At 41.8% G+C, this 22,698-nt stretch overlaps 1 protein-coding gene across 2 annotated transcripts; it reads right to left on the bottom strand.

The window, feature by feature from the left end:
• Window positions 1-2,746: 2,746 nt before the first annotated feature.
• Window positions 2,747-20,064, bottom strand: phf24 (PHD finger protein 24). Of its 2 annotated transcripts, none has more exons than XM_041960828.1 (8): window positions 19,639-20,064; window positions 17,596-17,781; window positions 11,847-11,925; window positions 11,078-11,280; window positions 9,631-9,797; window positions 5,869-5,901; window positions 4,126-4,207; window positions 2,747-2,860 (listed from the first exon to the last, which is right to left on the bottom strand). In XM_041960828.1, the coding sequence occupies exons 1-8, from the start codon at window positions 20,062-20,064 to the stop codon at window positions 2,747-2,749; spliced, it is 1,290 nt and encodes a 429-aa protein (XP_041816762.1). The 2 variants fall into 2 exon arrangements, with proteins under 2 accessions (XP_041816762.1, XP_041816764.1); XM_041960830.1 differs by having other exon boundaries at window positions 2,747-2,843; window positions 4,130-4,207.
• Between the last annotated feature and the right edge of the window lie 2,634 nt (window positions 20,065-22,698).

Below are 22,698 nucleotides of genomic sequence, written 5' to 3'. Positions count from 1 at the left end.
TCACATTTGACTCAGCATTTAATGTAGCAATTAGCCCGGTCAGGAACATCATCACTGAATCTGTTATGAAACAATTACATAACATCCTCATCTAAGCTGTTTTTCTTCCACCCACGCTCTTTCAGTCTTTGTGTCCCTTTATCTCGATTTTCTGTTTAGTCTCAGTGCTTCTTTCTCTTTTTCTCTCTTTCTACTCTATGTGTCTTTCTCGCTCCCGGTCGTCCTGTTTGACCTTCAGTTTAACCTTTGGGGAGATGCTGCTGTTGCCGGGCTCTTTATTTTACTGCCAGTGAGGAAAGTAGCACAAGCTTTGCGGCAGCAGAGGTTTTAAAGCTAAAGGTTTTTAAAGTCTGAGTGCAACAAGTATGTTTTCGTTTTCTGTTTCGACCAGTTTCACTTTTTAAAGCTTTGCAAGCCTTCGGGGCGAAGCACTGTTCAAACCACAGTCTCTGCCTCTGCCCAGCCCTCTCTCTTGCAAACCCCTTAGTGGGAAGGTGACCTCTTGGTGGTATGAGAGACAAACCTTTTCATTTCAGTTGTAGGTGAGAGGTCCAGCGGCCGTGATGCCGTGAGAGCGAGAGCTCTGTCCTCTTGGTGGAAGCTTGAGCCGACACTCAGCTTCTTCTGCTACACGATTGCCACTTCTGACTGTCTGCCTTCTGGCTGAGACTGTGTGGGTGAAGTTCTCAGGGAAAGTCCTTTGCCCTCTGTGGAATGTATAATCTGTGCAATCGCACTCGATGAAGCGACCGTGCTTTTTGTCCTGCCACTTCAAATACTGAGCAGAGGGCGATCAAAGTGAGGGAGCTGATAACTGGCTGAATTCTAAACGAGTGGAAATTTAGTGCTACTTTACAGCCACTGTGATTGACTGTCTGCTAATTCCTGCCCAGAGTTGGTTAGCAGGAGTGGATAAAGCTCCTCTTTTAAATTAAAGCAAAAAATAAAAAAGAAAGAAAGAAGACTAAGCGGTCTAAATACGGCCCCTTATCGGTGCCTATGTAAGTTCCATATGTAGGGAAATACATATAGCTGAATGGCCTCCCAATTAGGGCTGGGAGGTCATTCAGTTCAATGCATTATTGTTGAGCAATTTTTCACTGAAAACATATAAGGGTAATATGTCATGATGTAGTTTTACAAAATTAAGTTGTCCAATTTAATGATTCCACACAAACAAATCTGACAATTTTATATGTAATTTTGCAAACATTTGCCACATTTTGCCATGTATTCTTATGGAAAAGTATTCTTATTAAAATTGTGATATTCATTTCAACCATGCTGTCCATCCTAATGCTGAGTGTTTTTGTCAGTATTCTTCTTAAAAAGGGAGAAAAGACACAGACCCGTTTCTCAAGGAGGAGGGTAAATGTCATGCATTTATTTCAGCGCTGTGACACATCCCTCAGACAACCAAGCTTCATGTCATAACCATACTTTATTCACGAAGAGGACCTGCCATTTACCCTTTGTTACATGGCATAAGCACTACATGAAGTTTTACTTGTTACAGTATGTTTCCAGTGATTCTATGGGCAGTGTCGTGTGCATTGAAATTGTCGTGCAACCTGCAACATTGTTGAATTCTCACTGTGTTTTCCGTAACAACTCACAAACAGTGCTTCTGCATATTAACATACGACAAGTGTTTGCACCACATCTCCCATTGTCCTTCAGTGCTTCATTACAGTGGTTACGTCACACAGTAGTCCATCTACATCTCTTTCCCACAGTGCAAATAATGACACTAGAACAGAGCAGCGGATGTTTCCACCTTGTCAAAGTGCAGCTCTGAGCACAACAGGAACAAAACAGACTATATGGCAGTATATACACGTCACTTACTGGGTTAGATTTCACTTCACATCCCTTTTCACAGTTAGTACTTCAGAAAAACATAGATTCTTAGATGAGAGTGGGGAGAACAGAGGATATATCAGAGGATACAGGAATAAATACAGCGTTTTAATGCATAATAATAATTTATACTGGTGTGAATAGCAGTTCTCATATAATATAATGTATGCGGATAGCTTTCATTCCTGTTTGGTATATGATCTGATAACGGCAGCCGCAGGGTTAATGTCCACCCAGGAGCCTATCCACTTGTCAAAAGTACCAATAATGAATCTGCATGTGCCTTTGTTTTGAAGGTGAATAACACAATCCCTTTACAATAACATGGAACTATTATTAGGACATGATGAGGCCCAAAGGAACGAACACTTGAAAGAGTAGCAGCCTGTCACACTAATGTATGTGCATGGAGAGGTGCGGTACGCAGCTGGAGGGCCACAGAGTGTGTGTTTGTCTTTTGATGCAGAGTGTGAGCATCCTAAGAGCTTGTCTGATTGTATGCGCGATCTCTACACTCAAAAGTTTCAGAAACGTCCCTGACTGACTGACTGGTCGTGGGTGGGTGGCTGTCTCTCTCCTCCTATGTCTCACATTTGTTGGAAGCCGTCGGGGTTCGGAGTCGGGACCTGTGACAGCTGCTGTCACTTGCGTCGTCGGTGTGTCAGTCAGCGTGCGTGTCGTCAGCGTTGTGGGTTTGAGGTGATGCAGAGGCGGGGAGATTATGTCGATGGCTTGATCTGCTGTCTCTCAGTGCTTCATTCAGCTCGCTCAGTCACCTTCCTTGTGTCATCATGTCTTCACGTCTGTCTTCTCATTTCTAGACTATAGGGTACACCCGCTATCTGTGTCTCCCTCTCTCTGCCGGCTTGCAGCGGAGGACCCTGGACTATAGAGGTATTCGGATGTGCATGGCAGAACTATTGGGGCGTGCAGCCAAAATATAGATGGCACTCTCCTTTAAAAAGTCTGCCCAGGTCACTGGCCTGTTGAATAAAGAGAGCTTTATTATTTGTTCATCAAAAATCATTGTTTGCGATCATTTCTATTAAATGCATGACTAAAATTCGGTGTGTGGATGAGGTTGCAAGGGTCAGGAATCATGAACCACACAAGAAAAAGAAAATGATGGTGAAAAAGCTATTGTTCGTTGAAGTTTTTCTTACTGTCAACAAATCTCACAGAAAGACCAAAACCAACAATGAAACGAATCTACTAACAAGTCCTGTCTCTGTAGCCAACGTCTGGTTTATCTCATATCCCTCTGCCATAGACCTCCATAGTTTGTTCCTTCATTATCATGAACACACACACTGAAGTTTATTTATTTATATGAGTCAGTCCTACATGCGCCATCCTGGTCCCATAAATACTCACTATTGTGTGCCAAATGTATATTTATCCACGGCTGAAAATAGTCCCCAACAAATGCATTGTTCACTCATGTTATATTGAGTTATATTTGCGAAAAACCACAGTGTGTGTGACACATTATTAAAGATTTACTGGACATCTTTAGGGGAACAGAAGAGCCATTTGGCACAATTTTAATACAATACAGTAACTGTGCAGTACAAATTATTTGGTCATGTCATTATAGTAAGTGTCTGGCCTCTGCTGTCATTTGCCTCATGCTTCTTTGAAAATTCAGTTCTAAAAACATGTTTGTTGGACCTCTGTCTAAGTATGTTATGCTGATTAGCATTCAGCTTAACTGAGACTCTCTTGTGTAGCTCTTGTTCTAACTGTGGTTCCCTGAAGTCGCTTTCCGAAGTGCTGGTGCATGAGCTGAAATTACCGCAAAACGTTGTAATGTGGCATGAAGTCTCAAAAGTCATGATATGTCAGAGAGGACTTAATTATCTGGTGACAGAGAGAATGTGAATTTGAGGTCATTTGCAGGGGCAGCGAAGCCTGAAGCGGGAAGGTTGTCTTCCGTCTGCAGTCTTCTAGACGTACTGTTTCGCCCAAAATTAATCCCACTCTTGCTGCCCACACTCCTTTCGCCCAGGAGGGTCACGACAGCCATGTCTAGCCAGCGGTTCCAGTGGGAAAAGTCAATGCTTACTCTAACAGGTTGAACAATTTTATGTAAATTTCACCGCTGAGGGGCGTCTGCAGGCCTGTGAAGCTCGTTAGAGGTGAGAGCCTGTGAGAAGAGAGCTTCACCATATTGCTATTTACTGCTAAGGCTGTCATAGCGTAAGGTGTTGCTGGTAATTCTGTAACCCGCCTCACACACGGATCGATGAAAAAAAAAGAAAGGACATACCTGCTTTCATCAGTCTTGCTCCTTTCGCTGCCAGAGCTGGCCGGACTGCTCTCACATATGGGGCCAACGTGACTTATACTGTACCAAAGGACGAAGAATAAAACACAGGCAGAAAAGGACAAGTGAGACAGCGGGCATTTCGATGTTCAAATACAAGTCATTCAGAGGCACGCAAGCTGCCATTAGTGCAGTGGCCCCTCGCTTGTTTTCAATCATGGGCTCGCAAGTACTTCTAGCTGGGTTTAAGGCAGCTACTCCACGCATTACTTTAATTTCCAGACTGTGGGGATCAGACAGAAGAGGTTCATACGTTAGTGTCATTCTTTGTGACCTGTTTCTATCACAACCAGTGTTGTCCGCTCGTGTTTTACCGCTGAGTTACTTCAACATTCACCTCGGCTAGCTCCATCTGCTGGGAGGGGTGACTGCCAACCATGATTAACCCAAACATCTGCACCATCTTCCACTGTCAGTCTAACTGCGTTCAGAGTCGTCTATGAGTCAAGTAAGTGTCATGTGATACTTCATGTTTCAAGTCTCAGCTGGCACTGAAACACGTATTCTCAATTCTTTGATTAACGTATGTCATGTTTAATTGATCTACAAAGTAAAATGTAAGAAATCGTCGTTACACTTTGTCAGAAGTCATGAGGTGACATCAGATCGGTTTTGTCCACCCGCAGTCTAAAACTCAAAGACGATCATCTCACTGTATCATAAAACAGATAAGCATTGTTTGATCAATTGGCTGACATGATTGATTGATCACCAAAATAGATGGTGGTAAATCTTCTGCCAGTCAACAAATCACTTCAGCACAATTTTTGTTGCTCTTTTTTCCTTCTTAGCAAGACAATCGCTGAAGAAACATTACTGGCAGAGATCAGCGGGATAGCACAATGTAAATTCTGATAAAGAACTTTGACTCAGGGCCAACAATTGTTTGGGAAGCCAACACAGAGCTTTCACACCCAGTGCAATTTTTTTTTTTTTTTTTTTGCTGGATTTTCTTTTTGATGCATAATCAAACAGTTTATATAAAAATATGGAGAAGACTATGCAAATTTCTCTCAAAACCCAAATGACTGTCTTCCACACCTACATGAGTCATGACTTTTTCATCTTTCAGAGTCAGACAGAGGCTGTTCTGATGAACCTTCTGACTGACAGCTGCTTGAATAACCCCTTTTCACCCTCACACTGTTGCTTGGTAATGTCTATAATGCAGCGATCAAAGAGAGCCGAGTTTTCTCATTCACTTGATATTTGCTTTTTAATGGACATGAAAGAGGTTGCCTTTTAGTGTAATGTGTGGACCTGATGTGCACAGTGCGCGCTCACACCCTTGCTGTCCACAGAGCCCTCTTACATTGATAAGTGAGGCTTTTAAAGTGAAACTCCCCTAAAGTTAACAAAAGGCTTTCTTTTGATCCCTATAATTAGAGGCCAGCCTGAGTCTTATCCATGCCTCAGTATAACAAGACCTAATCATATGAAGGGCTCACATTCTGCTCATTAAGCTTCATTCAAGGATGCATGCGTCTGATTGCTGTACGTTCAGAAAGAGTTTTCCAGCGTGGAGTTAAGAGGGTTCTCTCTTTTCTTTTAAGAGCGAGGGTAAAATTGCGAGGGAGATCTAAATCGAGGGGTTGTCTGAGAATACTTGAGGACAGAGTGCTCGAGGGTGGTTGAAGTGAGGGAAAAGGGAGACAAGCCATGCAGCGCTGAGTCACACTCACCCACAATTTATAGGAGAGCAGAGTCCCATGAGTCTGTGGGGAATGCCGCATGTTGAACAGGTGAGAGGGATGGAATGGTACAGCACAGATTTGACAGCACAAGAGGTTACAAGCAGTAGCAAAACACGTGCACACGCGCACAGACACAATACATCCACCCCAGTGGTGCAAAGTAGACAAATACAAACATACAAATCTGAGGTACTTGTACTTTCCATGTAATGCTACTTCATTGACTTCACTGCAGTTGTTTGCAGTTGCTACGTTACTATGCAGATTCTGATTTTATATTCAAAACACATGGTGAGATTGTAAAATATGATGCAGTGTTCTCATATTTATCCATCCACCAGCATATAAACAATTAAGATTTGCTCCCATCGACCAACTATAGTATAGTGCTAAATGTTTCTTATATAGTGCATGCGTCATTTATAATAATCAGTAATAATAGCCCAAAACTACTACTCTAACTCTGTCAATGGGATCATTCTGCATCATGAGTACCTTAAATATGTGCTTTTATTCATTGCACACCTTTCACTCATGAAGTACAATGTTGCACACATTTTTACTTTTACATGAGTAGAGAAGTGGAATACTGACACACACACACACACGCACGCACACACACAATGTCACAGGAACACAGTGGGTAAAAACAAATGCGACCTCATCAGAGTCAAACAGAGCTTTCATTATCACTCTGATGAGGTCTGCCTGTGAGAATAAAACTGATGAAGCAGTGATATTTTTTCAAAATATCCAATGTATTGTGCAATGATACCTTGCTGCCATACATAATAGAAATCATCAAGTATAGGCTACAGGAGAAGGACACCATAAAAACAGCAGCTGTGCAATTCAATCCAGTGCAATCATAATTCAGTAAAGACTGTTTTTTTTTTTGTTTTTTTTTTAAGATTCTGATGGTTGAATTTCGTTCAGACTTTGTCAGAGAGGTGTTGATTCAACTCTTTGGTTGTTTCTTGAGGCTGTACTTGCGTCAGAGTTGCATCGGATTGCGTTATAATGTGAAATTCATCTAATATTTTGTCTCCCCTTTGATCCAGTATCAACAAAAAGCCTCACAGAGGTAGTATTTGTTGCAGGGTAGTGGTTTGCCCTACGCTGTACACATGTTCAGTTTTTTGTGTCCACCTTTGTAGCCATTTCAGGCGCCAAACCTTGACTGATCTCAGCCAAGCAAAATGCAAACAGCTCTGCCTCAGGAGTCTTCACTGTTTGAAGTGAGTTCCACGTAAAAGCAACCAGCTTTGTCTGTCTAATACGTGACAATTTATTAACAGCAGGAATTCAGTCATACTCAGCATCAAACCGGCGGGCAGCTAAGTGCCTGCTAACAACGTGAGGAGCAGCACAGAATACATTAGTGAACGAAACATATTACTTGAGTGCCTTTAATATGAAAGGACGAACTGGCTGCATTTGCTTTTCAATTTTTATTTGTTTTTACAAAGGCATGACCGACTTGAGAGAACAGTTTTCAGTGTCACGTACTGAGAGGGAGGTAAAGAAAACTGTCCAACTCAATGTGGTGGCCAGATCTCCAAAAAGCTCCTAAGTGTGGTGGGTTAGTGCTGCATGACCACAGGAAAACTTCAGCTGAAGCAGATACCTGCAGGGTATTTGGTTGTTTGGTTTTTGATTTGGCACACTGGCCTAATGCTAACACCAGTGTAAATTTGAAGAACTCTTCAGGACTTCGTGTCATGTATAATATATGATGAGATTATAATTTGGGGATCTTTTTGAGTATTTCTTTTTGTTTACTCATTTAGTTTATTAATATACTCTTCCTTTTCATTATCTTGAAAGCAAAGCGTGATGGAATGCAAATGGGGCAATCAAGGAATGGTCCACTGGTACAAATATGCCTGCATTAACTTTAATCTTCCTCCTCTGTCTGCAAAACAAAAAAACAACTAAAAACTAAAAAAACAACAGCTTCAGCTTCAACAGCTGCAGCAACTGAGGTCGAGACCTTGTGAGGTTTTGAGTTCCCTTTTGACACCTGATTCATGTAGATGAGTTTTACTTTATTGTGGTGAAATTGCAAAAGCTACGGTATGGAAGCCTCATCGACACACATTTCTCTCTTCGACAGAGGTCAGGGTGCGTTGGTGAAATATAACTAGTTCATTAATTGGCCACTTGGGGACAGCTGAAGCATGTTGTGAACATAACATTGATATCATTACCTTTGAAGTTGATATAATAAACTTGTCAGGAAACAGTTGTTTATCTACACATCTAGCAGTAAAACTGCTCTATGAGACCAGTTGGCAGAGTAAAATGTTGGCATTGTACCATTCTGCAAACCACGGATATGTTAGATTTGTATGTTTATTATGTATCATATCAACATTTCTGCAATAGGTATCAAAATTACGTCATTTAGACTGATGGTACGAGCTGAATTTTCCTCATCATTAAGAGGGGAGGATGGTGGTTGAGTGACAGCTTGGAGACACGACTGCTAAGCAGCGGACTGCTATTTGAGCCTTGTTTGTCGCAACAAAACCGGGTATTTTAAGCCAAACACCCTAACCAAGTGGGGTGTTTTTTTGCCTAAACCTAACCAGACCTTAACCACAGCGATTTGCAACATACAACTGAAAACTGGACCGGAAAGACACAGAAAGATTTAACATATCCATGATTTGCAGAAACATACAATGTCTACAGTTATTGTGGCCACTGGGTTGGTGAGAGTGAACCAAAAGCATTAAAGTGGCTGAACAGCTAAACAAGGAACTGAATCTAAATATAAAGTCATGCAGGCTGAGGGGAGCTGCAGATTTAGACGATCCTTTCTCTGTCGGTTCATCACCTAGCCATCCCTGTCATATTGTCACACTGTTTTCACATTAATTTGATATATTGCTACATGGTGCTGTCAAAAAATATAAAAGGTAGATAACAAAACAAACATATTTTTGAAGAATGACAAGTAATGTAAAAGAATTACATGTCTGATTATTGCGATTAGTGGTAGCAGTTTCCTGGAGGTAGTAATGCTATTGTTTTAAAAAACAGAAATGAGTGCAAATGCAGATGTATACAAAAATCTAAACAATACAAATGCCACAAATGCCAAGTTCTATGGGGTATAATAGTAAAAATAAAAAAAAAGAGTGTTTAATCACACTTCAGACTTATCTCATGTTTAGATCTCACACTGGACCAACATGGACAAACAGTAGGTCACTTGAACAAGAACTGAGTTGCAGTTAAAACTGTGAATCACAATTAAGTTGTCTCTCAAAGCCAGCAGCAATGTTCTAAACAGAGCACTTTAACTAAGAGAGACAGATCGAGAGTGGTTGCTAATTTGGGTTCTTGTAGGTTGCAGCCAGTCTATTTAACACTGAACAAGTTTTCTGATGCTAAAAATACAGAAGACCGTCTAAGTTGATTTTATTGTTTGCTATACTGGGCGAGTAAAATGGTGTATCATCTGCAAAGCAATGAAAATGGACACTGTTAGTGTGCATTATGTCAACCAGAGGAGGCATATGTGATGAGAATAGAACACAGCTTGCTTCCATACTTCTTTCCCACTGTCTCTATTCTCTAAACTGCAGCCCTCTTCCAGCTGCAGTTTGCATAAAGATGAGATCCTAACTCCCCAAACTCGTGCCAGACTTTTATCACGCTTTTTATCTTAGTTTGAACATTTTGAGAATGCGAAAGTATTCCATGTCCAGACTAACGTTCTTGGTTTTGACCTGTGCTCACCTGACATTGCAAGACTGCGAGTCTTTGTTGAGCTTCTGGAACCAGGACTGCTGGGCCTGGCGACATTCCGCTCTCGTGATGACGCCGTCTTTATCCAGGGCCAGACCCAGGAACACTGACCGTGCCTTGTCTCTCTCCTTGCCGGTCAACAGACGCACCAGCGAGTTCTAGGAAAAATAAATCCAAACAGTGTTTGAGATTAGGTGGCCTGGATATACTCCTTTTAATCACTCATATTAATTCCTTTCCCCTTTTATGCTTTTGATTGCTGGAATGTTGGTGCCTGGAAAAGGTATTTTTAGGGCTGATTTCTTTGGTCTTAATCATTCTCAATCACATTAACACAGTCTGACATAATCTGTTAGCACAGCTAGCTGAGCAGAGTCACACACAGTCCATGAATTGCACATTTAATATCCCGAGCCAAAAACAAAGCACAATATTTAAACTTCAATGGTGGTGATCAAGTGACAATAAAAATGAGTAATTCTTGCAGTAGATGCAAGCATTTGGCCCTGAGCCTTTCTATCAAACTATGACCTCAACATAATGTATTCTTTGACCCATGTTCCTGCTTTCTCCACAAGGCTGTCAGGACAGTAATTTGGCTGGTCAGAGGAAGGTATGCCAACGCCAGACACTCAGTCAACAAGGCTTTATGGCACCTCCCTCAATATGTAAAGCTGAATATAGAGTTCTGCACCAGGACATGACAGTGTAACAACATCAAGTTGAAGTAAGGCTCTTGTCTTTAGAAAACACAATGCATATTATGTAATGCATTGGTTGCTGCAATCTCTGACACACTATATGAAATAATATAAACGCCATTGCTTCAGCTATAAATAACTGCAATGCAATAGTTTATTTTAGAGTGGTGAGATAAGGCAAACCTTCTCACCTTCTTTATAGTTGCTCTGTATCACTGTGAATGAAAGAATGTCAACAAATTTACTTTGAGTAATTCCGTGGCCATGGATGGTGTCGACTGAGTTTAGCAACCTACGATGCGGGTGTCTCTAGTTCTAATGAGCCAGTATTAAACTGTAAAAACTCAGGAACCGTATTTCATGGTGCTTTACAAATTGTTTGTACAAGTAAAGAAGCTAAAAATATTTTCATTCTCATTATATGTGCCATTTTGTCAGCAAGTGGATGTGATTTAAGCAGGATAACACCTTCCACGTTTGAATGTTTCAGTGATTGTAATGCACGCGTTGCATCTGGTTGTTCTTAGCGTCTTCTGCCTAAAATCACCCCAAAATCCCAATATTTCTTCCTAGTTTGTTCTTGCTATATCATCATTGAGCTTGAAGGCATCACCAATGGGAATTTTGGAGATTTTCAGGGTGGCAGTAGATGCTGTAGCAAAATCAGGGAGTGTACACCCTGTATTATAATCATATTTTGAACATATTCAACTTGTTTCCTCACTCTATTACTTTACCTCTGTGCGAAGCTTCTTCAACACTGCCAGAGACTCAAAGTACAGGAAGTCGGACCATTCGATGTGACCCTTCTTCTCGGGATCCAGCGCTGCAAACTGGGCCAGGACTTCCTCCTCTTGCTCATCAGTCAGGTCCTTGTCAAACTGCTGCTTGGATGCAAAGTGGCGGTACTGCAGCAGCTCATCTGAAACCAGGCATGACTCTACAGTGGCATGGAACAATTCATCACATCAGACCTAATTAGGCACCTAACAGTCTTCCAGATATAATTAACTTACGGTGACTCATTCTGTACAAAAGCAAGACCACCTCCCACCGACTGCCCTCCATCCGAACCGTGGAACACCACACATTTGAAAGTAGGTAACGGTGAGGGAAAATAATGCAATAACTCTCTCGATTCTTTATTTCAGTTTGAAACGTCTTTATTTCATGTGAAGAACAAGCAAACATGTAAAATGAGGCTGATTGGGCTGATAGAAATAGAAAAACAGGTCTAATAAGAGTCTACATCCTTGCAGGTGGCTGAACTTATGCCTAGCGATCCTTTGAGCTACATGCTAACGTCAGCGTGCTAATAAACTGACAATGATGATGTTAGCATGCTAATCTTAGGCTTAATATTCACTGTTCATCATCTTATTTAAGCATGTTAGCATGCTAACGTGCACTAATTAGCACTAACTAACTTTTAATGTTGAATGAACAGTGTGACCACATGCTGCCACACTACAAAATGTATTTTGTAAGCTCGATTCCATGACTCACCTGGGATGATCTTACACTGCTTGAAGGTCTCCATGAGGCTGTACATCTCTTCCTCTGTTAGGAGGAGATTCAGATTATCCTGCAGAAAAGGGTGAGAGGAGGGCAGAGAATTACCCTTGAAAAAATTGATGCTCAGACAGTTTCTTTTATAGTAAAGTGGTACATTACTTGACGTTTAATAAGTGAGTGCACTCCAATTATATGGAGTTGGTCCCAGACGTGCCCCCCTGCAATAGGGGAAGCCAGAAATAAGGATGATTTCCAATTCATTTCAATTAAGACATTTAAGTTCAGAGTGGCATATGGTTTGATATTTGACAAATTTTCATGTCTTGAAAAAAGTTTTAATTGCAAAAATATACAATGTGCTTTGCTAGTATTAGGTTTTTTTATTTGCTTAACTTATTTTAAATAAACAAAACAATGATTTAAATTAAATATGTATGTACATATCAAAATTTTATGGTGCTGATTCAGGCCTTGAATCAGATTTATGGAAAATGAAAGCCATCTGACTGCATCAGTCTGATGTAAAGATGAGTGAAATACAGAGTATATATTTCTTCCCAGCCTGGCATGGGCAAATCCACAGGCAAGGGAGGAGAAATTGATATGAAAATGTATATTTGTATATTATTTGTGCATTATTTATGAGATAAGTAGCGCAATGAAACTTTGATGATCCCACTGGGATTATCGAGGTAAATCAATTCTTGTTTGTTTACATAGTGCTTAATCACTGTTGCAAACTGCCAGGACTTCATAAAAATCAACGTTATGAAATCCAAATGAAAATCCACAACCGCCCACCCAAAAAAAAAAAAATGAATAGATAAAAGGAAAAAACACCCTCAAGCTCAGCAAATAGCTGTAAAATCTAAAATGGATATGTCGTGAAGGGAGAATGGATTAAAAGCAGATTATTAAAGACAATTATTAGACATGCTAAAGTACGGATTATAGCGCTAAGAAGATGATCTGTGTGTACTTTCAGTCAAAGAATATTCAAAGACAACTGTTTGACAATTTCTTGAGTCTGCATTTCCCAAATATGTGCAGCAGAAGAAATGAGCACATCGTTACTTTGAGAAATGTAATAAAACATGACACCGACAACAAATGGGAGATTTTTGCATGAAATAAATAAGGGGAGACGTTCAGGGAGCTGCTTACAACACTGTTCAAACCTAACCTCGCCCTCGCCCACGCAGTGCCCCTGACTGGCTTCCACACCTATCCACAACCTTCTCTGTGCAGAAACGTTTGATTCACCCACAAACCAACGAGGCCACATGGCCTCATTATATCAGCCACTGGGAGATGAGCAGGTCCGCCAAAAAGCTGTGTGATGTCCTTCTGCGTTTCTTCAACCTGTCATCAAGCTCACAGTAACTGCCAACGCTTTGCTACTCCACCGTGTGCAGTGTTTTCACAGATCAAGACCACGTACTGAATGTGTGGCTAATTATTCATTTATTTATTTGCGCTGCCTCGAATACAGCCTTTCATGCTAATATCAGGGTGCTGCAAGTGGGTGGTTGTGTTAAACTTACTTAATATTTTGAAGCGCCCTACTCGATACAGGAATCTCACTCACAAGAAACTCACTCATGTGAGTTTCCTTCCATTTGTGCACCCACTCCTTCAGGATTAACTTACACGCATTCAGCCGTCGTGGTCATTCCAAGGTCAAAGAAATCTAAAAATTACATGGATAATATGCTCACGTCCTGTCTGCAACACTCGGAAAAAAAAAAATAGGGATGCAGTCTGGGACATTGTGTCCTTGTTTAAATTTTGATATATGTATGTCATTTTCACAGAGTGGAGCCATTAGTATGAAGAGCCTTAGCTGAGTGAGAGCTACAGCCACGAAGGGCCGTTGGTGTCACAGTGAAAAAGACGATTGCTTCCTTCCACATTGTTTTGTGCTCGTCCTCTATTGGCTGCTCTCGGCAGCTTTGCAGTTTTTCCACAGTCACAAAGGCTGTTGAACATGGACACATTTCAAGAAAGCCAGTTCAGAATAAAACAGAGCATGCAAACCAGAGCTCCACTGATGACCACGCCTTCGAATCTGTTGGGTACCACAGAGTTAATGTATGTTGCTGTCATTTTTGTGGGCAGTGCATCTTAATGATAATGGCATTTCCCACCTCTCATACGCACCATGTTACATCGAACTCAAAATGCAGCACATCACCATCAGCCACTAGTTGATTTAAATGCTTTTACTTTTAGCTGAACTTGAAGTTCAATGTCATTTTTGAGAATTTCAGGCAAGATGCTGCAATTGAGGCGTTCAAAATCTAATTCAAAAAGGTCTGCGTATCCCTCCCTCATTGCGTTTTTTAAATTATAGTTATTATATCTATTACAGTGCTCAGTGTGCTGCATCTTACTGATTAAGTATCCATTTATCTGTATGTGCCTATCACTCAAACAATGAGATGATAATCAACAAGAACAAATCAATGATCGTGCTGTCACCAGGAAACTGCTTCCTTTGTTTGTTCCATAGAAGACATCATTTCTGTGCATCCCGACTCTGCAATGTTGTTGTGCTCAACGAGCATCATCCCGACTCATACCAACTGTCTGCTATGGATGCTATAATTATATTGTTATGTCAAGAATAAGTAACCTTAAAAGTGATTGTGATTGAACGCCTCATGACAACATTTGGAAAACTGGTTCTCTGGGACAAAAAAAAAGGTCCCTTGGGGAGAAAGTCTAATAATAACAACCCACTCTAATCTTATCCTGGCAGCTTCCATAAATAGTTCTTTGAGATTGTCCTGTTCATAAAAGTGACAGTGTTTGTTGTGTGCTCAAACAGCTATAAATAATCCAAAATTTAGGCTAATGCCAAAAAAAAATTCTTCTTATTGATTTCAAAGCTGCAAGAATCAATTGATCATCATAAAGCTGAAATAAAGCTCTGATAAGTCAAGCAAGCTTCCCAGAAATCTTGCAGCTGAAGAGTCAGAAATGTCTGACTCTTTAGATAGAGTTGGTGGAAACGAACCAGAGTTCAAATGAGAGTGAATATTGGACTTAAATCCATCACTGCGGACACAGTCGGCATTCAAAATGAATGCTTATCTCGCCCCATGACGTTTACCCATCCAGCATGTCTGTTATGGATGCCCTCTTTAACTGGGACGCCTCAACCTTGACTGAAACATGACCCCCAGATCCAGCGCCAAGCACCCAAAAGAAGTCTGTGCTGTAAAGAAGGGTCACTCATGCCTGTGAACCCTTCCTGCCTCTCATTGGCTGCCGCTGAGCCATACATGCAGCAGTCTGCTTTGAAAGCTGACTTTTTAAATCTGCTTGTTATCGGCCAGTCTCCAGCGCCTGTGTGAAATTAAATGTCACATGCAACAGAAGGAGGGATTTGTAACAGCTGACTGAAAAAAATGGTTTCTTTAGTTATGAGGACTAGAATTCACTGTTTAAACAAAACATTTCCGTCTCTCTCTCCCTCCCTCAATGAATTGTCTCCTTCCTGTTCCTCACACACCGAAGGAGGCAGCCAAACAAAGAGGACCTTTCAGTGCCCTCTCTCAGATTGTGTGAAAACATCACCCTCCGAGCGCTTTGGCATGTGATTTCGCTTCTCAGGGCTGGCGAAAGACAGCGAAGCCCCTGCTCCTCTCTGAAGGGTCCTCCAGCAAAAGCGCTCTTCAGCTGTTTATGCCTCCATTAAAACAGATTGCATTATGCCTCGAACAGGCGCAAGCGATCACCAGAGAGTCATCGGTTTTGGCATCGGCCTTGAATTCCTGATGAGGAGCCGGGTGTTTGTTTTGTTGTTTTAGAACTGCTTCCAGGATGTTGCCTCACTTTATTTGAACTCCAGTTGATTTAGTTTCCCAATAACAATGTAGCCTAACGCTTGCATGCTAGAAAGCCAAGTCCAAAAGCTCCCTGTCCTTATCTCACCAGCGCTGACAAACACTGCTTGATGCATGACTTTCCATGCCACATGGGTGTACGCCAGCCACAGCAGGAGTGATCCATATTCTCATACATTTAAAAGAAAACTGAAAGAGTGTAATTTTCGCATTGCAACAGCCACGGTTTTAATTATAATTTCTATAATTAACACTCTAATAACAAGCTGTAGCAAGTGAAATTTAAGGCAGCAACAGTTGATTTGCAACTACTGATAACTGGCAAATTCACTCAGCTGTAGCTAATTAATGCTGCTGACTCACACAGTTCCACGCGTGCTCCTCCTGCTATGACAAGTCAAAAAGTCTGCTGTGCACACAGGGCTAGCAGCTTTTGTGCGCATGTCTGTGTCTGTGCATTTACACCACAGGGAGTTTCGACGTTTGAGAAAGGGAGAATTAATGGGCCCTGTCTCACTGGTGGCTACCAGGCGGTTCAGCAGCAGCAGTCTTGAGCGAATGTCCGACAGCCTCCCAGAGAAACTTCTCTGCGAAGGCACTTGTCAAGATTAGGAGTTGTCAGTCAAGTGTCCAAACCTGGTCAGATGTGATTCAACAGCAGTTTGTCATTATTTGGTTGACTTTTCTCTAATTGACTGGTTTAAAAAAAAGAACTCTGGGAGAATTTCAAGAACATGCAACTTTAAATTTTATCTTATCTGATTGTATTCATGGAGAAACAAGCTAAGTTTGCTTGGGCAAGCATATTTTATTTAATACCATGTAGATCACAAAGATACTTTAATTCATAGAAAATCACAATTGAATTTGTACTATTGGTCAGAGGTTGCTCAACACAATTTCATATTTACACCAAATTGTTCAGTCGCAACATGTTTTTTTAATGACTGTTACGTGTAGCAGTTGGCTGCTGTCTCTCTCTCTCCCTCCTTCTCTCTCCCTCTCTCTCAGCTCTGTTTCCTCCTCTCTCTACCTGTTGCACACCTGAGGTGGATTCTCATTCAGGTGGAGAGGAGGAGGGAATAAGAGGGGAAGCGGGTGGAGAGGGGAGGGGCTCGGCACAGCACATGGCACACAGCCAACGACACCTGGCAGGTAGAGAGGAGGATTTTTCTTGGTTTTTTCCTTTTCCCCACTCACATTCAGTCCCATGTCCGTTCAGGGGCTGGGATTTTTGTTATGTTAGTTTGTTTTGTTAGTTTGGGCTGGAGACCACCGGTAGTCACATTATTCTTCTTTTATTTATGATAGTTTTTGTCTTTCTTAGGTTAGAGGGAGACGTCGGGAGCGACGATCCGCTGTAGGGTTGGCCCGGCGCCTCCCTTCTTTTGTTTCTTTTAGCCGGGGTCTCCAGCCCCTTTTGTTTCGCTTTTGGTTTGTTTGGGATTTGGTTGAAATAAAGCTTGTGGGTTTATTGGCATCTACCTGTCGTAGCGTCCTTTCTCATATGTTGCTGCCTCCTGGCCCTAGCCAGCCTTGGTGAATTTGTTTAATGTGGAGGCCGTAACAATGACCAACAGAACATCTTCATTTTGGAACATGTTGGCATTCTCTGTAGCATGAGGAGGTCCCAGGTCACAGAGTCCTGATGTGAAATGTTTCAGCGAATCACTCAAGAAGCTGCTGTATTCACGCAGGGTAACACGTTAAAGTTGAAGCACATTTGCTGCTCCACGAGTTTCACGCTAACCCGCAGGCCAGTGGAACAAATGTTAACACCGACACCCACATGGTGTATTTTTTTAGCGCATGTCCATGCGTTCACATTTATGAAACCTACATGCTTTTTGTCCAGCGAGAGATGGTGGCAGCGAGCAGTGCACACTTACACAATAGTAGCAGCTCCAGCCAGTAACAGTGTGGGCCGTATCTCTCATCTCCTGCAGGGCCTCGGCGCGCAGGTAGCCCAGCTCCCTCAGGCAGCCGTCGTGGAACACCCGAGTGCAGATCCTGCAGGGGTACAGGTCGTCGGCCGTCCACACCTCACACACGTCACACATCTCATCGCTGGCCGGCTTAGGTAAAAAAAAAAAAATGTGCGCGTCAGTCAGATTGTGTTATTTGTGTCATCAATCATTTGATTTGGCAGACATGAGGATTACAAACACACACAAACAAGCACTGCTTGGTCTTCTGTCCATCAAAGCTCTGAATGACAGGTCAGGAGGCATCATCCATCAGCGGTAGGATGTGGTTTGATGCTGTGGTGGGACGGCTTTTGTATAACATATGAGTGGTTTGTGCTGTGTTCTTCGCTCATGGTCTAAGATAGATGATTAAGATAGCATCGACCGTGATACGAAGACTGATATCTGTGCCCTTGTCTAACACATTCACTGTCAGCCTTTCTCCTGTAGACTCCATTTTACAGCCGGGACACACTGGGCTGTCAAGGAACGCTTGACTGGTAAACCATGCAAAAGACATTGTCAGTTTCCATCCCTGCTATTTTTTTTATAGCTCTATTTCAGTGGCGTAGCATCGGCTTCAGGGCTGTAGACACATAGCAGATGAGACCTTGCCAATTTTTTTTCAGTCACAACTTATTTTAAAGTTATGGCAGACCTCTTGTGACCCGACAACTTCATTTGCATTACGCTGTGTCATCCCAGTCAAAATGAGATTGAGGCATTCAACAGGGAGTCTAACTCATGGCAAAGGTTGTTCAGCAACTTTTAAGTTGCAGGAATTTATGCAAAAATGAAGACTAATAATTTTCAGTTTTCATTACGGCACCCAGTGTTAAATGTGTAATAGATGTAACAAAGTGCATTTATGATGATAGTGAGGCATAGAGAGAATGAATTCTTGTACTAAGATTGTAGACTCCTTAGAATCTCCTTAGAAGCATGATTGTGCCCAGCAACTTTCCTTGCAGTCTGCCTCTTTGAAGCATAAATGCACTTAGAAATCTATCTTTGACATTTCTGTCATACAATGGGGAAAGTGCTTTAATGTTCAGGGAAGGACATAATAAAACCGAACAATGGTTCAATAAGAATGAAATAAAATTCACCACAATAAAATACGGTGAATTGACTATACTATAGTTGTTTATGGTTGAAGGAAGCACATATGAGGAAAATAAAAGTGGTCCCAAAATAGACCCTTGAGGTACAGTACACCATACTTGACAAAGAAACAGATGTTAATGGAGATACAAAAATACCATTGTGACAGATCGCAATTTACTGCCAAAGCATGAGCCCAGCCAGATCACTGCATAATATTTCTTTACTTATTGTGGTCAGGATAGGATTTTTGCTCAGCTTCAGCCTTTCAAAAATCCCCCCCAATACATATCTATTATTACTGCAAGGCATGTGCTTTTATTCCTCCATCTCTTGTGAAAGTGCAGCTTCGGCATGCAGCAAGTTGCCAGGCAATGTTTACTCTTTGCAAAATAGAAAACCTGATGGTGTCAGTGCTCCTGTGAACTCCATCCCCTATTAGTCAGCGTCGCCCTGGGTTTGGTCACCTCTCCGAGCCAGCCAAAGCAGCCCGCCCACAGGATTCACGCTGTGAAGAGTCCTCGTGCACGACAACAGCAACACATCTCACAGCTTGTGCGGAAAAAAAAAAAAGCCTTGCACTCATACTTTCTCACCTTCAACAAGGGTATGTTGATAAAGCTTAAGAGTCAGCCTGGCTGAACTGCTTTATCATAATGCCTAACTTGAGGGAGGAAAAGGGATGATACGCTGCTGTTGCCATGGAGATTCTTTGACATCTCGGAGACATCGCTTTAATCCCAGGATTTAGGGATTTATAGTGTGTGTTTTGTCAAAGTAAAAGGTTTTTTATATACATATTCCTGATTCAGATAACACCCTGGCCATGAGTTCTCAATGACACATTCAGCCATTTAATACCTGCTCTTTCTTTTCCAGCTCCACCTCCACAGGCTGGTCATCATCGGCTTCCCTTTTTGGCCGCACAAACGCAGGCGGCGTGAGCTGATGGCTCTTATCGAGATCCTCAGGCTCTACTCCCTTCCCGTCCCGTAACCTCGACCAAGCCTCCTGGTTGACCTTACACTCATCCCTGGCTGGCGCAGAGGCCTGCTGGGAGGTTGACGGACCCGCGCTATTGTCTGTTTCCTCTTGCTCCACCTCTTCGGTGTTCTTCTCCTCAGGGCTGGCCGATGGTTTGTCAGGGCCTTCGCCTTCCTCCGCCTCTCCTTCTGCCTGTTTGGCTGGAGCAGGACGGTCCTTGATGCCCGACTGGAAGGCAGAGACGACAGCGCTGCATTTCTGCACCCGCTGCACCTGCTGCTTCTTTGACATGAGCACTCCCATGGCTACAGACAGATGGAGAGAGAAAAAAGCAGAGAGCAGTTACACAAGCATGCTGCATTCACAATTTCTCATTACCCTGATTTACAACAGCACAGGTCTGATCCAACCTTTAAGCCTCTGAAAACTTGACTCAACAAGCGCAATATATTGTTAAATGTCCATGACTATAAGTAACAATTAGAGTTAAACATCCCTGAGTATCATTTACTGAGAGATAAACCCTCAAACAGCAGCTAATCTCCTTCATCAGGACTGTGCAGGTGGTGGTTTGAACAGGAAGACGAGCACAGAGAAGAACACAAAAACAGAAGTCTCTCACATGCCACAGCCAGAACTGTTCTAATTTCATCAGAAAGTTGTGTGGGAACATGTCCCTATTCGTAAGAGGATTGAGAAAATATCAAGGGAATACATGAATACATTACATCACCCCTTACACATACACCTGCTGCGAGATTTCAAATCTGGAATAAGACAAGGCCCTGCAATGGCTGCAAATGTTTAAGACAACATACGTTTGCCAGTCGATGTTGCCTTCAATACAAATGTTCCTCTTCATATGGTCGTAAGAAAGGAATACTGCAGAAATCGATGCAGAAATCTATACTTTTCGCTAATGTGTCTGTGGATTCCCACAACACATCATATGGAGGATGGCATGCCGCTGAACGCCAATAAATAACTGCTCATCAGACTGCCAAACCGAAATCATTTAGATTTATGAAGGGTTGCAATGTCCCCATCATCTTGACATATGGATAAAGGGACACAGAAACATTTCGGTTAAAGTATTAATAATCATAATAATCATACTATACTAATGATACAAAATAATTATATATATATATATATATATATATATATATATATACACACACACACATATATACATATGTATATATATATATATATATATATATATATGTATATATACAGACTGTGTGTCCCTCCCAGCTGTTCAAATTAAAGCACACACACACACACAGAGTGTGGCCAAAGTGGAAAGTCCATGCAGATGGATTTGGGTTTAATTTGTCTATGTCTCTTCCAGCTTTTCTGCGGTTAGAAATATTTAGAGAAGAATAAAATGCCCCCTGAGCTGCATGCGGTTGCTTAATGCGAAGTGTTGTCCATGGTGATGATGATAATGGTGCAACTGTCACCATGTCGCTGTTTCAATTACTTTGTTTTGCACTAATAACTGACTTAGGCCTCAGGCTGTTTGTGTATGAATTGTGAGGTTTAATAGTGGGAGTGGAGTCTGTGGAGTGGAGTTCAGCATACTTTTTATCATTAAAATATACAGTATATATACCTGCAAAATATACAACTATTCAATATGAATCCAATGTTGCATTAAAAAGTCAGGAAAAAAGATGATTGTCAGGGTTGGCCCAAAAAAACCAAATCCCTGGCCAGTCACTTGCCTCTGGCAGTGGGATTGGCCTTCATCCTAATACAATGTGTGTAAATGGGATTTTGTTTTGCGGTGCTCACAGCCCTGACAAACGGTCAGCAGTGTGTCTTTCCAGAACCAGTGTCACAGTTAGATTCACTGGAGCAACTCTCTTTTTCCAGCAAAGTTTCGTTTTAATAAATGCTCAAGGGAGCTGTGATTTTATGCTGAGCAAGGTGCTTTCCCATTCTATTTTCCCAACCAAATTTCATCCTGGTGCGACCTTCCTCCCAGAGGTTAACCTCTCGACCTGCAGGCCAGCACGAAACATCACCTGCTTTGCGCCTGCTAAATTAACCTCTGCGATTATGTCAGGAGGCCAGATTCTGCTCAGAGTTCAGAGAATCCCGAGAGAGTTCACCTTTACCGTTGTGAATATGAAATGTTGGCTTGTTTAGTCCCGCAGCAGAAGAATGAACACAGCATCAATCACTACAACATGCTGAGCTCAGCCGGTGGAAACACTGTCTGACATTACCTCTCCTCAGTTCCAACACCTCACCAAATGAAACAACTCAAGATAAGATAAGGTAAGATCAACTTTATTGATCCCCTGAGGCGAACATTAACGTCACTTTCTCTGCAGAGTTTTTGTTGGTTGTCTGAAGCACTAAGACGTTTCAATTTTGACAGCGTTTTTGTTATTCTTGTTGTTTTATTTTGGCAATAAAAGAGTGAGGTCTATCAATTCGCACCACATGGATGTAAAAAGCTCTTTCAAATTCTGACTGATACAATTTTTCTGAAGACTGTGGCAGTCTTTTCTTTTGCCATTGTGCTGGGGTCTGCAAAAAAACAAACAAAAAGCAAAAGAAGCCTACTTGTGCATGTATAAGAAACTTATAACCAAATGTTGTCCAGTGATTGCATAATTCCTAAACACATTAACCATACACTGTAAGATCTGATACACTGCACAGCAAACTTTGGAAGGAAAAAAAAGTGCAAAAATTGACTTAGTTCTCATTTCCGCTTAAGTGAGACACAAACGTGAATTCCATTATTGAGAAAAGGAGCCTGTCATGGATTCAAGTTGATTACATGGTACTTATGGGACATGTGTCTTTGCTCTCAAATGCAATCCCATCCATCCGCGCTCCACATAAGTGCTCGTGTGAAATTCAATCGCGTTTATCTGAAGTGAAGTGGGAGTCATTCCCTCTCTCTTCCTCCCAGGC

This window comes from Chelmon rostratus, chromosome 19, assembly GCF_017976325.1.
Source record: "Chelmon rostratus isolate fCheRos1 chromosome 19, fCheRos1.pri, whole genome shotgun sequence".
Taxonomy (NCBI): domain Eukaryota; kingdom Metazoa; phylum Chordata; class Actinopteri; order Chaetodontiformes; family Chaetodontidae; genus Chelmon; species Chelmon rostratus.
The sequence above is the reverse complement of the archived record's forward strand: the minus strand, read 5'-3'. Positions and strand labels throughout refer to the sequence as shown.

Coding starts and splice junctions, on each gene's coding strand:
- phf24 (XM_041960828.1), bottom strand. CDS start 20,064: ATGGGAGTGCTCATGTCAAAGAAGCAGCAGGTGCAGCGGGTGCAGAAA. Junction 11,281..11,846: donor GCAGTGTAAGATCATCCCAG/GTGAGTCATGGA, acceptor ATGCCACTGTAG/AGTCATGCCTGGTTTCAGAT. Junction 9,798..11,077: donor TGAAGAAGCTTCGCACAGAG/GTAAAGTAATAG, acceptor TATTTTTCCTAG/AACTCGCTGGTGCGTCTGTT.